The sequence below is a fragment of the Aspergillus brasiliensis genome, assembly GCF_001889945.1.
Source record: "Aspergillus brasiliensis CBS 101740 unplaced genomic scaffold ASPBRscaffold_12, whole genome shotgun sequence".
NCBI lineage: Eukaryota > Fungi > Ascomycota > Eurotiomycetes > Eurotiales > Aspergillaceae > Aspergillus > Aspergillus brasiliensis.
The window spans coordinates 924,022-939,255 of NW_027137453.1; the positions used below are offsets into that span (position 1 = coordinate 924,022).

Sequence of the window (15,234 nt, forward strand, 5' to 3'; positions counted from 1 at the left end):
CATCCCGAGCCATTCAACCAATTTTCGGACGAGCGTCGAAAAGTTCCCGTGATATGGGATTTTCTCTCCAACGAGCGGCGGCCGCGAACCCCTCCGTTGTTCGTCTTCGCGCTTCGGGGTCCATCCTCATCGCTGCATCCGCATCCTCCTTCTTCCCTTCACTTCCAGTGGCTGTCACTCCGAAGTCTTGACCGCCCTCCACGCCCTCCTTCGTCTTTCTGTATATACTAGTCTTACTGACTGATGGCTCGTTCACTGTTCCTGTCGCCCGCAGACTCCCAGCCAGCCATAGCCATCTGACGGGCGAATGTCACCGTTAGACTGACACGGGTGTGATCTTTCTTGGTCCTGAGCATGGCGTCCGCGTTCCAAGATACGTGGCAGTCAGTATTCCCCTCTCCGGTTTCTTGCTGACAACATCTTTTTTACAATTATTCTTCTTGTTCTCCAAACCTTGTGTGGACCCGTGTCTCTAATGCCAAATCCCGCTTCCTACAGAACTGCGCTCGAAGTCGAAAAGGAGCTCCTCAAGAGCCTTGCCGAGAAAGAGCCCACGTTTGCTGAAATCTCCCATTACCTTTCGGAGTTAGTTGATCCCCTCCCCCTCCTGCGGTCTTGCGGTCTTTGCGTTCTGTGCGCGCAGAATCATCTAACCGTCTCCATCCTTCCTTCCTCCCCGTCGCAGATTCCGCTCTACTTGTCAGAATGCTATCCTTCAAGACTTCGAGACTGCCCGCTCCGCCGATGTCGAACCTCGCCTGTGGGATGCGCATCTCAAGATCAACACCCGATTCCGCAAACTGCTCTCTCGCGTGAGTGTCGCATGAGACCCTACTCGTTCGCAGCCCGCCAGTGTCTAATCCATCATAGTTCCGGGAGGAAAGCGGAAAGAAGAAGAAGCCGGTAGAAAGACGGAAGCTCGAGAAACACTACCTCGAGTTCATCAAATCAAGTCAACGATTCTATCGAGCCTACATCCAACAATTGTCCTCCCACTTCGGTGGCATCCCGGAGCTGGAAAAGGTCGCGCGGAAATTCAATTCTGACAGTGAGCATTGTCATCCCCGTTTCTTCCTGGGCCTTCATTGAGTGAAGCCATGTTTCTTTCTCAGACCTATCCGCGGAGCCTCCGATCCGAACTTCCGAAGCCCTCAGAACGCACATTCTGCAATCATGCCATTCGACCCTCATCCGTCTCGGAGACCTGTCGCGCTATCGCGAGACCGAACTGGTTAGCAAGAACCGCAATTGGGGTCCAGCCATCGGTTACTACGACCTGGCCACGTTGATCTACCCAGCCTCCGGTGCCCCTCATAACCAATTGGCGGTCATTGCTCTGGCCGATGGGAACCATCTAAGGGCCACCTACCATCTGTATAGAGCGTTGGCAGCCCAGGAGCCCCATCCTTCGGCCAAGGGTAACCTTGAGATTGAATTCAGGAAGGTCATGAACGCCTGGGTCAAACGAGAGTTGATCCGCCCCGAAGACGCTGGCATCCCTGGCAGGTCATTGGCCCCTTGGTTTGTATACCTTCACGCACAGTGTTACAGAGGGATTGATTTCCCTGAACATGATGAGCTCGAAAGTGAAGTTCTGAACCAACTTGCCGTGGATTTGAAGGAACGCTCTCTGGAAGGTACTTTGCAAAAGTTCTGCCTGATCAACATCGCTGCCGAGGAGTTCTCGCGGACTCACACGAGTGGTAAGTTTCTCTAAATTCTCTTCAGTAGAGGCGTGCATTGATCCATATCACTAGAAGATTCCACGTCCAATGCCCGCTTCTTCTTCCAGCGGATCAACGTGAAGACGTTCTTCACATTGCTCCAGATTCTCCTGGCCGAAGTCGAACGGTTTGCGGTTGAGGACCCGAGCAACAATGACGCCAAAACCGGGCCGGATAAGGTTACTGTTGTTGCACGACGTGTCCTTCCAGCGCTACGGAATTACAGCTCTTGGCTCCTTATATCCAGCGGCCTGTTGGTCTCCTATCAAGGGGAAAAGGACAGTCCTCTAGCTGTCCAGATAATTGAGTTCTGGAAGATCTATGCCAACACTTTGACCCTCCTTGCGTCAACTTTCGATGTAGTACATCTGCCTGAGATTGAATATTTGCTGGAAGAGGATGAGGAGACCTTGTGTTTCGCGCCTTTATCCAAAGAAGCAACTTCCCGGAGGTACCTGAGCTCGACCGGCCAGCAGAAGCCTCGCATGAACGATCTTGGGGTAGAAAGAAATCACCCCAACATGGAGATGCTCTACCGCATACGCGAATTTGTTATTGATGGCTTGGATCTCGTCGTGAGCAATGTATGGAGCCTACGTGCTTAATGTTATCCTCGATTGCCATACTAACCACAAACTTTCTTAGAAAATACCCATTGCCCTAGTGGACGATGAAGACAAGAAAACCTTCATTTACCAGGAAGAAGGGCTCCCTTCACAATTCTTTGCCAGTCCCTCGGGCCATCACCATACGATTTCCTCCGCTAGTATCGAACGGGACGACATCCGGAAGGCAGCACCTGATCCCAGCCACAACGTGGACACTAGGAGTGTCTTTGGTGGGTCACAGGCCGCTTCCGCATCGATGTCGGCTAGTATGCATCGGATCGTTGAAGGTGTGGAACGATTGGTTGAATCCGACACCTACGAAAATGCCCCGGCCGTACCAGAGCAGCTGGCTTTTCCACGGAGCAGCAATCAGCAGCGACCGTCCAGCCAGTTCTTCGATTCGAGCGTAGATGCGATCTTCCAAGAGGATCTCCTTCCCAGGCAGACCCCTGCTGCTCCTCCTGGACTCGTACCACCCGTGACTGGTTCTGCACCTCTCGTCCGAGTATCGTCTTCCCACTCTTACACTCCACGACCAGCGCTTCCCGGTATTCCAAGCATTTGGAACACGGCTCTGTCGCCGGAACTCGGTGATGCGCCTTCGCCACGGACTCCGCCCGGTCTGGGACAACAATACTCGGCTTCTATGCTGCCTGGAAGCATCGCCAGCCCCAATCATCATCTACCATCTCAGGATATGATTGCTAATGAGCTCATGCTCCGGCATAGCATGATGAACCAAGCCTCGAGGCACAGTCCGCTCAATGGACCTAGTACCATACCCTCCTCTTGGATGCCCTCGCCCCATTCTACGTCGCACCACCGCCTTTCTGGAATCTCATGGGACCGAACCTTAGGAGACACCGCTGCAAACACGCCTGGTTCCTTAGGAATGTCCAGCCAACCCATGTCCAGCGGCCTAAGTAATGCATCGTGGGCCAACAATGCATTTATCGCCAGCAGTTTCCCCTCCGGAGCCGGGTTCCCCAGTTCCGGGTTTACCAACACTCGTAAACCCGCTACACAATATGGTGCCATTGGGCAGACTCCTCCCTGCGGCCATGGAGGCTGATCATAAAGACTTGGCCACTCAACCAGGTTTGTGGTGAGTCAGTGTGGCTACTCGAATGTCTCAACACCTCCTCCGCAGTAATGTGGGCGGGATTGAGGAAACATGCGATCTCCACTGGCTGGTCAGACTGCCTAGCTGTCTGTCTAGATGACTGAGTGACCGTCTTGACCCATCTATCTCCGGGCTCTGCATTCTCTTGTAGTCGGATCATGCTGGTAAAGGAAGACTTGGCGGGAAAAGACAGGAGAACTGTCGTTTCTCTGCAGGCCCTTTGTCACTCATTACCACAGTTCAGTCCCGACAAGGCGTGACCAGGACATATGACAGACAAACCATAGGATTGGACCATGCTCGTCCGCCCATGGCCGTTACCGGTGGGTTATCAAAGAATGGATAAAGGGGAAGGCTCGTTTGTGAGAATTTGACTCTGCCTGGGATATGATGATGACGATGATGATAATGATCTCAAGGTCTTAACACTTGTGCGCTGATGATGAAGGCGAGGCGGTCAGAATGATCAAATTGCATGCAGCTAGCTAGCTATCTATATATGAGGCCATGGCATGGATGGAATGTGCACACGCAAGCGTTACAAGATTTCATCTCATCCATATCATACTTATCTCACTCCATCTCAGTCTTTTGTCATACTATGACTTGATTTTCTACTCATGTTCTGTTCCTACCCGTTTCCGGCCTCATACCATAGGATGTTATATCAATACTACAAATGACATCACAATGCCTTATCTTAAACCAAGAACGTCACAAGATAACCCTCAATCATGAGAACTATAGGTTCGACTCTATTTTCGTGTGGATATATAGTATATATATACAACAAAGATAAAATCCTTCATTAAATCGTTGTTGAGAACGTCATCATCTGCAATTCTGCAATATCTATCCATCGTAAAAGAAAACCCAAAGGGAAGCGTGATAGCGAGGATCCGCATACATAAACCGTTGATGAAAACAGCATAGTCTAAGACGTTAAGTCAAGGACGTGAGGGGGTATAGAAGGTTGAATTTTTGGAGAAGAGAAAAAAGGAAATTTTTGGTAGATGTGAGAGAGAAAGGTATCAGCTATGGCTCCACAGTCCCGAAGGTGGGTTTGATGAAGATGCTTAGGAGCGGTTGATAGGGGTGTAGGCCTGCTTGGGGAAGGGGAAACTAGAGATCGGACATTTCGAGTCAGTCACTGCCAGACAGGATAGACGGGGTGGTTAGTTCAGGCGACTTACGAGGCACCCAGCTCCTGGATGCTGAGGGAAGCAAGCCACTGGCCCATGTCGATGCTGTCTTCGAGAGACTTGCCCTGGACGATACCGGCGCAGAAACCACCGCAGAAAGCGTCACTGTGTGGCGATTAGAGACCAATTTCCTGTGGCTTAGGTTGTATAGGAGGTTTCTGTACTTACCCGGCACCGTTGGTGTCGTTGATGCTGTCCTTGGGGATCTCGCGGACGGGGATCTCCTTGACCTCGACCTCGCCGTTGGGCTTAACGGTGGCAGCGACGGTGGGGAGAGTGCCCTGGGTCACGATGGCGACACGGGGACGGTTGGTGTTCTTCTTGGGGAGCTGAGCCAGCTTCTTGGCGATCTCAACAACATCGTCGGTGCCCCAGCTGTGGCTCTCGGAGAAAGCACGAGCCTCGGTCTCGTTACAGAAGGTGTAGTCGGTATAGGGCAGGACGCTGTCCAGCTGGTCCTTGAAGAACTGGGCGATGAAGGGAGCAGAGAGGTTGAGCATGAAGACCTGTAATAGGTCCTGGTCAGTATGCTGTCAACGAAAGCATCCGGGGTTGACCATACCTTGTTCTTAGCAGCAGCTTCCTCACCGAGGGCCTGGATGGCAGGAACACAGACGGTAAGGTGGAAACCACCAACGTAGTAGAACTGGGCCTTCTCAACGAGAGACCAGATGTGAGGCTGCTTCAGGTGCTCGATCTTGTACTCGTTGGCGGCAGCAAGGTGGGTGCACATGCTGCGGTTGTGGCCGGTGATGATGACACCGCACTTGCCGGTGGGCTGGGCATCATCGACACGGTACTCGGTGTGGACACCGGCCTGCTCGCAAGCCTCCTTCAGGATATCGGCGTACTTATCACGGCCGACACATCCGATGTAGCAGACGGAGTTGGCGGGAAGAGCGTACTAGTTCGGCATCACGTTAACATCCGTCCATGTACCTTGGTGGAGGGTAGGGTTCGGGGTAATCTATGTACCTGGGCACCACGGGCAGTGTTCTGGGCAGCACCACCAGCGATCAGCTTGACATCGTGCTTGGCGAACAGCTCCTCGTAAAGGCCCATGTGGTTTTCCTCGGCAAGGATAGCATCGTTGTCCTTCAGGCCATACTTCTGGAGAAGGGCAGCATCACTAGTGACATTGTTAGGATACGTAAAAGAGAGATTGATTATGGGATAGAATTTCCGGAAGTAGTGACATACCCAACAGCCTGAATGTCTATAAGAAGCAATAGAGAATGCCATATGTTAATCCATTGAACAGTGTAAGATCGGGGGATAGTAAGCAGTAAGAAGGGAGATCTCACGCACCAAGGAGGGGGTTCTCCAGGCACAGAAGAGGGTAACCTTGAGGAGCAGCCATTGTGGAGAGAATGGGGGAGAGAAAAGGGTATAGAATATAAAAAAGGACAAGGGAGGATATAGAGGGTGAGAAGAAGGGAAGAAAGAAGAGAAGAGAGAGAGGAAGAGAGAGAGCAGCAGCGAGATATACCAAGTCAAGGAGGGGCAGCCATGCAGAATCCAAAAAAGGCGGGCGTAATGACTGCCTCCCGCTGATTGGCCGCAGGAACCAACAAGTTACTCCGTGCCCGGAGTATCCCATCATTCCTCACGTTAACTAGTCTATACTCTCAATCTTACTATCTGCAAGTCTCAAAGTCCACCCGGTGTTAAACCCCGCGTGTCCGAAACATCCCCCATCATACTTAAGAGACATATTCTTTCAAGCCATACCACCAGCCATCATGACTGATCCCGCCCTCCAAATCCCCGAAGTCATCCAAACCGCCTCCATCAACCCGGAGCCGTCCCCGGAACACGACGTCAACCCGCCAACCGCAGCCTCCGAGAAGCAGCCCGTCGTGGAAGATGATGTCCACTCCGAAGCAGGCAGTATCCCCTCCGACATCGTCGACCCTCACCGCATGATCAAGCCCGTCCCGCGACGACACCAGCTGCCCCCATTGCCCGATCTGCGCTTCGAACAGAGCTATCTCGCCAGCTTGCGGGGAGCTGATACCTGGGGCCGAGTAGCTTGGATTACCATCAGAGATCAGGTAGGTCACCTGTCTGCCTGTCTGCCTGCTCTGCAAGATTCCACTGGAAATAATATCAGGCGGAAGCAAAAGGGGCTTTCCAAAAACTGACACGAATTGGCTGTCTATAGGTCCTCCTCCCTCTGATCCAGGGCACTGTCTGGACTCTCGCTCTCTCCGGCTGGCGATTCTGGAATCGTAACGCGTCCCTCAGTGGTCAGACACTCGGTAGCAAGATCCGGAGATGGTGGTATGAGGTGAATAACTGGAAGCTGCCTCCCCTGCGGTCGGCTAGGGATCCTCACATGGCTGCGAAGGTGGAAGACGTGAGTGCACATATCCCCGTTCATTCATTCCCATTGTTTTCTCTTTTCGCGATTCTCGAGATGCTTCTCATACCAAAGTATTCGGTTGTATATGTTGACGAGACGGACACTGACATTTGCGGAGTTTTTGCAGTTCTACACGGCCCAGTTCTCAAATGCCGGTGCTGACTAGGTTGTTTCTTTCTTGAACTCATTTGTCTGGTTGTCAAAGAGATTGATGGGGTGAGTGTTTCTAGTAAAGTCTGCATTTGGGGAGTTTAGCGTATGGCGTTTTATTATTTTTCAGATCAGTGAGCATCGATTGATACTAGCTTCAGTTATTTGTGGCTTTTACTTTACACACGTTCTGGTGTCGACCCTGAGAGATACGAGGCTTCTATTGTTTCCATCCCAAGCTTGCAATTTAAGTACTGTACATAGCGCATAGCAGCCCCGGCAAGAGGTCCGTCCATCTGGTATTTCATATTGTATGACAGATCATGTCTTGGGGTTTAGATAATCCCTCATTTCCCTAATACCGAGCAATACACGGCATGATCACGACTGCTTCTATAGCAATCACGCGAAAGCTCCATACCACACATCGCATTTCTAATAACAGCACTAATTTTTCCGCAGAGCTGACCCGACAAATTTCACCCACGAACAGAACGCCTCGAAGAACAAGTGCGAGCGAGTTATATCTCAAGTCTGACAAGTAAATGTATTCCGGTGGATAATTCTATCAAGACCGGGGAATCGGCCACTCTTGAGGAATCGACCATTGGTACTTCGTAATGGTATATGTGCCTTGCCCAGCATTTCGTTTATCTTAGGCTGTTTGCTTCTGCGTCTCAGTCGCCGTCGGTTGCGATACATCAACCCTGGCAGAAGCGCCAGTTGTGGTGGCATCCTGACCTGCGGAAATAGCTGCGTTGGCCGCAGCATCAGATACAGTCTTTGCGACCACGTCTGGTTGGGAGCTCTGTGCCGTGGCGGATTGCCCGTTCACCGCGGGGGGTGGTTGTCCTTGCAGTGCATTTTCGGTACCGGTCGCCGTGACCGGTCTAGCCATATCCTCCTTGCTCTTCGGATCTTGCTGTAAGGGTTCCTCTGCTGGTCCATTGGGGCTACTTGGAGCCTTGTCCTTATTGTACCTGAGTTGTACCACAAGGCTTGGCGTTTCTCCGTTCACCACTGCTTCATCACCACTCAGCTCCTCTTCGTCGTCGCCCTCAAACTCGTTGTCCTCCTCTTCCTCGCCTTCGCCTCCTTGCCATTCATTCCCGCTGGATTGACCTGCTTCCGAACCTTCGTCCATCTCATCATCGTCGTACTCTGTATTCCCATTTGCCCGAGTCGTCCGACCCGTTGAGGGTCTACCCTCGTCGCCAGCGTCGCCGTCCTCGCGTTGTCCACTCAACAGCGTCTCACCGTACAGGCCGCCTGCGCGGGACCGTATTTGCCTACCACTGGCTGTGAATCTAGGGCCGGCTGGCTCTGGGGGTGTGGAAATCCCCGAGGTGTTGCGCGTTGAGCGCCGCGTTGAAGGAAGGCCATCAGAGAAGATGTCCTCATCATCGGAGTAGGTGTATTTCAGTTTCTTTCCGCGTGTACGGCCTTCATATAAGGAGAAGCCAGGCTCTGGCCGAGTGAATGCCGCCTTCCGTGCGATCCGGTAATCTCGACGCTTGCGTTTCTGCCAACTAGTAAGCACCGAGGGAAAGGACCACAAAACAACAGCAGCAGCTTACCTCCTCTGAGCCCTCAAAGCGGGGTATAGAGTTCCTTATCCTCTCACTGAGTTTCTTGGAGTGGATACTTTTCTCGCCATCAAGCCTGTCTGCAACTGCCTTCAACTCAGGGATATTTCCTGCCACGCTCCACCAAGTAACATTCTTGAGGGCTGGGTTGCCCTCCCGGTACAGTCTGAAATGTGTATCATCCAATCCTTCGATGAGCCAGTATCTGCGCTTGAGGCCGTCGCGGCCCCACGGTTGGACGGAAAGTGGTTGATTTAGGTCATCTTCGTGGCGTGCCTGTTTGTAGGACTCTTTGATTTTAGCTTGGATGGCGTCGGACGAGGCGAGGGACCAGAGGATCAAGGATCTCAATAACAGCAACTAGGTAATGTCAGTAGCAAGCTCTCAGTAGCTTCGATTCTCTTCATGCGACGTACGCGTTCTTCTGGCGACATGGTTGCGAAAGTGCGACCCCCGTGCAGAGGGTTCTTGCCTTGCCAAGCCTTAGGCCACTGAGATGCATGAGTTTGGATCGCCTCTTCCAAGGGACGCTGGTAATGATTCCGACTGCGCATTGATGGAGCAAGTTAGCTATTGATGTATGGATACCAGCATTGGCACATATGCGGTCGAAAAGGAGCTCCCCGAGGTGTATCTTCCAAGCGTGTAGGGTCTGGGGTGTAAGAGGCAGCCATACTCGACATCCTTCTTCCGGTTCAATACCAATCCAAGAAATGCACATAACAGTCTCTCAATATGATCGCCCGGAGGAGACTCCGCGACGCCTCGTTCAACATCTTGTGGTCCAAAGTGTGGTGTAGATCGCGGGAACGCATCGTGAAAACGCGCACGGAACATTACAATGAACTACACATTGCGACAGGTCAGCAAACAAGTTCAAGGAACGTGCCAAACGCGTCTAAAGAGCTTCAAAGGCGTCCTCGCAACCATAGAACCCCGGGGGAACATACTGCAATATCTGGATTATCCGCCAACACATATTCGTGGGGTGGTGAGGGCTCCCGCTTCGGCGGCGGAGATTCGGACTCCTTCTTGAAGTATTTCGCGATGCCTACGGGCTCCTCAATGGCCATAGAGCCCGTTTCTTCATCGGACGGAGGCGCCGACGAAAGCGACGATAGGTCCGAGTCTGAGAGGGACATGTTCGACATGTTTGTGTTGCTGTCCGCAGGTGGTGGTGGTGAGGCAAGACAGAGCGGGCGAATCCGCGGCAGAAGTTCTACTTTACGCTACTGCTACCTACTTTGGTTGGAGCGCGGCTTTTACGCGCCTGGCCTGTCTGGCATCATCGAGAGGCAGCCCTTATCCAGGGATGATCAACACCCAATCAGGAGTAACACATTCGCTATCGCGAAAACTGGGCTCCGTCAAACGCGCGAAAGGTCCGCGGAACAGACTACGTTCAGACAATGTCATCGATAAGAGGGTCATTATGTGCAAAGCAGCTTAGTATGATGAAATTCAGATGTCTAAATAGATCAATACTACCCGAAAGTCCGCCGCAACCACGAACGATTGCAACTAATCGTCAAACGGCGCGATTTAGATCCTGGGGCATCTGGTACTGCCCTTATCTCATTTCAGAGGAGATTTGGGGCGACCCTTTTAAGCAGACATCCAGTCCTGCAAGAAATTGTCAACATCCCGCGACCCGGACGTGACAAAGACGGTTTGTCGATCCACATTAAGCACCCTGCTGGTGTAGAGATGCCAGGATGACCTCGTGGCAGTCATCCAAGATGCAGACTCGCTCTTCAGGCGCGTCAGGTCCCCTTCGCCCAGGTACACTTTGTCACATTTGAGATTGCGGATCGGTGGGTGACTCTGAGGCGGCCCGGGGGAGCATCTAGAGAAAACCCAACGCGCATGCTACGGAACGAGATGCAGCAAACATCAAGACTCCGTTCGCTGACGTGGATAATCGAAATTGACCATTCCGAACCAGTATGATCTGTTTACATGCAGGGAACGTCCAAATGATACTGAGACGCCAGTGAGACAATAGTGCTACTAAGCCAGGTCAGCCCAAGAAAAGATACTAAAAGGCGATGGCTTGAATCAATAGCCCACTGCAAGGACATCTCAGGCGAAAGTAGCAGGGGGAGTACTGCTTGCTAAGAGACGGAATCCAACATGAATCAACCGCGAGTGACCGAGACAGAGACAAAGCGGCATTTCAATAAGAACGGACTGAAGGGAGTGTGGAATTTTAGGAAGAAGTAATAGTGTATCTAGAATAAAATTCAACACCAACAGTGGCTGCAATTTTACCAGCAACCCTCACTACTTTGCAGTCATAATGATTTTTCTTTACTCTGATGATAGCAGAGCTCACCAGGCGCAAGAACTGCTGGTAGTTCACTTAGTAGTTAACTTAGTTGACTATGCGGTAAATGCGTTAAACGACCTTCTTAGTAAGAAGGCGACCCGCGCCACGCAGCCGCGCCCACAAAAACGACACTAGTCCTAGCGCGGTTAGATTAGCGACTTCCACCCTAAAGCCCACACAGCCCTTCGCCGACGAATTCTCAACACCAACCCGACAAGCCCATCTTAGCATTTTGAGGTACGAGAACTCGAAACTCTCCCACCACAAGGTCACCAGGCGAACTTTCTCAATACTAACGTCCAGGTTCCTATATAGAAAGTCGCCATGGGTCGCGTGATCCGCAACCAGAGGAAGGGTCGTGGATCCATTTTCAGTGAGTGCGACCGCAGAAATAATATCCTTGAAGCGAAATTCGCAGCATCTCCAGATCAAATTTTACTGATACAATTTTTCGCCGGACAGCGGCACACACCCGTCTCAACAAGGCTCCTGCCCAGTTCCGCACCCTCGACTACGCTGAGCGTCATGGATACACTCGTGGTGTCGTGAAGGAGATCATCCACGACCCCGGCCGTGGTGCTCCCCTCGCCAAGGTCCAGTTCCGTCACCCCTACAAGTTCAAGACCATCACCGAGACCTTCATCGCCAACGAGGGCATGTACACCGGCCAATTCGTCTACGCCGGAAAGAACGCCGCCCTGACTGTCGGAAACGTCCTTCCCCTCGCCTCCGTCCCTGAGGGTACCGTTGTTACCAACGTCGAGGAGAAGGCTGGTGACCGTGGTGCTCTTGGTCGTACCTCCGGTAACTACGTTACCGTCATCGGCCACAACCCCGAGGAAGGCAAGACTCGTATCAAGCTGCCCTCCGGTGCCAAGAAGGTCGTCAAGAACACCGCCCGTGGTATGATCGGTATCGTCGCTGGTGGTGGTCGTACCGACAAGCCTTTGCTGAGTATGTCTCCGGAAATCTGGCTCCATTGGATTTATCTTTGGAGAGAGAGAAAGCAAAAAAAAAAATACGGTTAAAGAAAAGAACATTGATGGCTAATTGATTTCCTACAGAGGCTTCTCGCGCCAAGCACAAGTTCGCTGTCAAGCGCAACTCTTGGCCCAAGACCCGTGGTGTTGCCATGAACCCCGTGGATCACGTAAGGCTCCCTTCAAAAATCTGGTCAATTTACCAGCAGATTCTGACATGTTTTCTCTACAGCCTCACGGTGGTGGTAACCACCAGCACATTGGTAAGGCCTCGACCATCTCCCGCTACGCCGCCCACGGTCAAAAAGCCGGTCTTATCGCTGCCCGGAGAACTGGTCTGCTCCGTGGTACCCAGAAGACCAAGGATTAAGCGTGGTATTGTGTGGAGTTTTCTTTGTGACGGGTTGAAAATGCTCTTTTGCTATGAGGCATATGTACTTAGGCGACTGCGGATAATCTCCCACGCGTCCTTAGCGAATCTAGGTCGTGGCCACCAAATATTTTCATGATGATCAAAGCAAAAGAAATGGGTTCAAAAATTCAAATCCGGGTGCATGCTTTTTTGGGATATCCTTATTTCTAAACGGTAAAACTGGAAGGACAGTTTTGTCTGTCTTGTTCTCTGGAGTCGTCAGATCCCTTTAGAAGAAACTGTACAGCGGTTTTCGTACAAGAAACGGTTTCGAGCCTGCCATGCGAGAGACCAAAACTACTAGACTCCGATTATGCATTTGCTTCTTTCCTTTTTCGCTCGGTCCTTTTGCCTGGGTCTTGCAAGATCAGTATACGCTATATCTTCCTCATATGGGTGTAGGCGAGTGCTCAGAGGCTTGCAGAAGGGTGGGCTTAACGACAAAGTTTAGGATATTACAATAAGTTCCTCTGTCCTTGTTATATTGCAGGAATATAGCGGCGAGCGACACCGATCGCAGAAGCGATAATAAGAGGCAGGAGTGAAGGCGACCAGTATCCACGCCTTGAATATCCGCCTTGAGATTCTCAGAATATTGAACACATTCTCTGTCGGGTTGAATGCAGACAATATCAGTACTCGCATAGTTGTTACTATGTACTAGCCATCGATTTACTCTCGCCATATACTGTTTTGGATCGATTGGTTGGCAGGGACCATATACAGTAGTATGAATTTATGGAGGTGTTGAGCACAGACGGACTTTATCCTATGACAGCGGTGCCTGTGCTCAGAACGGATATATATTTGTTTCCTCACCAGATTATCGTCGAACACACACAAGTAGTACTCCAGCGTTATTGTCATCATGCAAAAAAAAACAAAAAGACTACCAATACAAGACATGCTCTAGAAATCTTTGCCTTCTTCATGATACTACCATGACCATTCAAAGTATAGAATCAAGCTTCCCGCAATGCATGATACTGCTGCAACCGAGATACGAAACCTTGCTCCCAAAGTGACCAATCACAGCTAAACGTTATGTACCCCAAGAAACCATTGGAGGCGGAACTCAAACAATCAGCACCATAGACTTCAAAACTTATATATATATACAGTATCATACTCAAGCCCAACGCCAAACACCTTATACCTACAACCCAACCTACCTCCCTTCCAATGAATCTACTCCTACTTCCTCCCAAAATGCCACCACCACCCCCAATGAAACTCCCCCTCGTCTCCAAACCATCCCCATCCCCATCTTCATCCACATCCACCTCCACCCGCTGGCTCGCCATTCAAACTCGCGACCCCAGATTCACCAACACATTCGTCTACGCCGTCCTCACAACAAAAATCTACTGCCGCCCAACCTGTCCCGCGCGTCTCGCCCGACGAGCCAACGTCCGCTTCTACGATACAGCCTCGCAGGCCGAGCGCGCAGGATTCCGGGCTTGTAAGCGCTGCAAACCCGAGAAGACTATCATCAACAATATCAATAAGAATAGCAATACGTTGGAGGAGGATAAAACTGGTGGTGGTGGTGGTGGTGGTGGTGGGACCTTTAGTACTGCCTTCCACCCACAAATCCAATCAGTGCAGAGAGCATGCCAGACTATCAGGGCTTCTGTGCGCGCGGGTTCGAAACCGACGCTGCGGGAGTTGGCGGCGGAGGCGGGGCTGACGACGAGTCATTTTCATAGGGTGTTCAAGAGGATTGTGGGCGTTACGGTGGGGAGGTATGTGAGTGATGTTATGAGGGGGATGGGTTGTGATGGCGATGAGGATGGGGAGAATAAATGTGGTGATAGAGACGGGCTAGATGGTAATGGGGATGGTAATGGGCCCGTGCTATGGAATGACTTCGATGTTTTGCTAGCCGCTGAGGAAGGGTTCTTTGCTATGCAGGATGTACAACCTGGAGTAGTGGTGCAGGATGAGGAACTTCTTGCTTGGCGTGCAGTAGGTTCTTTCGGCGTTGGGGGAGGGTATTCGGTTGATGAAACGCTTCAAGCATTGGATACTACTACTAATGATGCGCTGTAATATGAGTTTGTAGGTTAATCTTCCGAGTGTGGATTTTGTCTGGGGACGTGCAGGGAAGCAAATGAACGAAACTATCTGAGGGGATGGACTATTTCAGATTAAGCGACATTCATGTCGCATGACAATGCACTGCCCCAATGGGCCCTTACAGTAGTAGATTGTATCCGCTAAATCAATGTCTTGGTGGGATTGCCGCGAATGCTCAAGACTTACGTATTCAGGGGAGGGATGAGACAGGGGACGGATGGATGGATGGATGAGCTTCGTGCTGAATCTGGCTTTCTGCTTCGCCATTATCTTCAGTCGGGATTTGCCAGCGCATTCAGTCGAATTGTCCGGTATCGCGCTTTGGATATGCACGGCTCGAGCTGGATTGATACGATTGAATTGATGATGGTTATAAGGAGCTGCATTGATCTCTCTCTGTAGAAACTGTAGGTGGATCTTGCCTACACTGAAACTAGATTAGCGTAAACACTTATCCGATTGGAATGGGGTAGCCATGGTGTAAGTATCGTTGGTTGCCTACGGCGGCTGCACAAACAAGTGAAGCAACTCAAGGCATCAACCCGGCTGGCCCGTTGGTTGCCTCTATACATGCCTCCCCCTTCTATAAATAACAGTAGAAGAATAACCAAGAAAAAGGACTAAAGAAAAAAAAAATCACCCCTGGCCAACGGTTGTCTCCTGCTCCAAGAACCAA

At 51.2% G+C, this 15,234-nt stretch overlaps 6 protein-coding genes across 6 annotated transcripts; 4 read left to right on the forward strand and 2 right to left on the reverse strand.

The window, feature by feature from the left end:
• Positions 1-354: 354 nt before the first annotated feature.
• On the forward strand, positions 355-3,404 carry ASPBRDRAFT_133555 (uncharacterized protein; the record flags this gene model as incomplete). The annotated part of the gene is made up of 8 exons (XM_067618526.1): positions 355-383; positions 499-585; positions 686-812; positions 871-1,048; positions 1,113-1,506; positions 1,552-1,703; positions 1,758-2,308; positions 2,370-3,404. The coding sequence occupies 8 exons, from the start codon at positions 355-357 to the stop codon at positions 3,402-3,404; spliced, it is 2,553 nt and encodes an 850-aa protein (XP_067475944.1).
• Positions 3,405-4,447: 1,043 nt separating this feature from the next.
• Positions 4,448-6,143, reverse strand: ASPBRDRAFT_46885 (adenosine kinase). Its single transcript, XM_067625736.1, has 7 exons — positions 5,966-6,143; positions 5,858-5,873; positions 5,633-5,786; positions 5,220-5,561; positions 4,826-5,163; positions 4,649-4,762; positions 4,448-4,577 (listed from the first exon to the last, which is right to left on the reverse strand). Exons 1-7 carry the CDS (start codon positions 6,015-6,017, stop codon positions 4,532-4,534), a joined length of 1,062 nt encoding a protein of 353 aa, XP_067475945.1. The 5' UTR covers positions 6,018-6,143; the 3' UTR covers positions 4,448-4,531.
• A 256-nt stretch (positions 6,144-6,399) lies between these two features.
• On the forward strand, positions 6,400-7,188 carry ASPBRDRAFT_33286 (DUF1770 domain-containing protein; the record flags this gene model as incomplete). Its single annotated transcript, XM_067623103.1, has 3 exons — positions 6,400-6,711; positions 6,822-7,016; positions 7,141-7,188. The coding sequence occupies 3 exons, from the start codon at positions 6,400-6,402 to the stop codon at positions 7,186-7,188; spliced, it is 555 nt and encodes a 184-aa protein (XP_067475946.1).
• Positions 7,189-7,827: 639 nt separating this feature from the next.
• ASPBRDRAFT_58041 (uncharacterized protein) lies at positions 7,828-10,044 on the reverse strand (the record flags this gene model as incomplete). The annotated part of the gene is made up of 6 exons (XM_067627836.1): positions 7,828-8,694; positions 8,750-9,118; positions 9,175-9,304; positions 9,435-9,604; positions 9,709-9,977; positions 10,029-10,044. The coding sequence occupies 6 exons, from the start codon at positions 10,042-10,044 to the stop codon at positions 7,828-7,830; spliced, it is 1,821 nt and encodes a 606-aa protein (XP_067475947.1).
• A 1,264-nt stretch (positions 10,045-11,308) lies between these two features.
• On the forward strand, positions 11,309-12,903 carry ASPBRDRAFT_159519 (60S ribosomal protein uL2). The gene is made up of 5 exons (XM_067619448.1): positions 11,309-11,324; positions 11,403-11,460; positions 11,550-12,041; positions 12,152-12,237; positions 12,300-12,903. Exons 2-5 carry the CDS (start codon positions 11,412-11,414, stop codon positions 12,435-12,437), a joined length of 765 nt encoding a protein of 254 aa, XP_067475948.1. The 5' UTR covers positions 11,309-11,324; positions 11,403-11,411; the 3' UTR covers positions 12,438-12,903.
• Positions 12,904-13,547: 644 nt separating this feature from the next.
• mpt (putative DNA repair and transcription factor Ada) lies at positions 13,548-14,675 on the forward strand. The gene has a single exon (XM_067625737.1). The coding sequence runs from the start codon at positions 13,689-13,691 to the stop codon at positions 14,529-14,531; it is 843 nt and encodes a 280-aa protein (XP_067475949.1). The 5' UTR covers positions 13,548-13,688; the 3' UTR covers positions 14,532-14,675.
• Positions 14,676-15,234: the final 559 nt, after the last annotated feature.

What these genes read in the sequence shown, in the direction of transcription:
- ASPBRDRAFT_46885 (XM_067625736.1), bottom strand. Translation starts at nt 6,017, where the DNA reads ATGGCTGCTCCTCAAGGTTACCCTCTTCTGTGCCTGGAGAACCCCCTC. An exon ending in AAGCTGCTGCTAAGAACAAG is followed by an intron (nt 5,164 to 5,219) that starts GTATGGTCAACC and finishes GACCTATTACAG; the next exon opens with GTCTTCATGCTCAACCTCTC. An exon ending in ATCCAGGAGCTGGGTGCCTC is followed by an intron (nt 4,578 to 4,648) that starts GTAAGTCGCCTG and finishes TCCGATCTCTAG; the next exon opens with TTTCCCCTTCCCCAAGCAGG.
- ASPBRDRAFT_159519 (XM_067619448.1), top strand. Translation starts at nt 11,412, where the DNA reads ATGGGTCGCGTGATCCGCAACCAGAGGAAGGGTCGTGGATCCATTTTC. An exon ending in GGGTCGTGGATCCATTTTCA is followed by an intron (nt 11,461 to 11,549) that starts GTGAGTGCGACC and finishes TTCGCCGGACAG; the next exon opens with CGGCACACACCCGTCTCAAC. An exon ending in TACCGACAAGCCTTTGCTGA is followed by an intron (nt 12,042 to 12,151) that starts GTATGTCTCCGG and finishes GATTTCCTACAG; the next exon opens with AGGCTTCTCGCGCCAAGCAC.
- mpt (XM_067625737.1), top strand. Translation starts at nt 13,689, where the DNA reads ATGCCACCACCACCCCCAATGAAACTCCCCCTCGTCTCCAAACCATCC.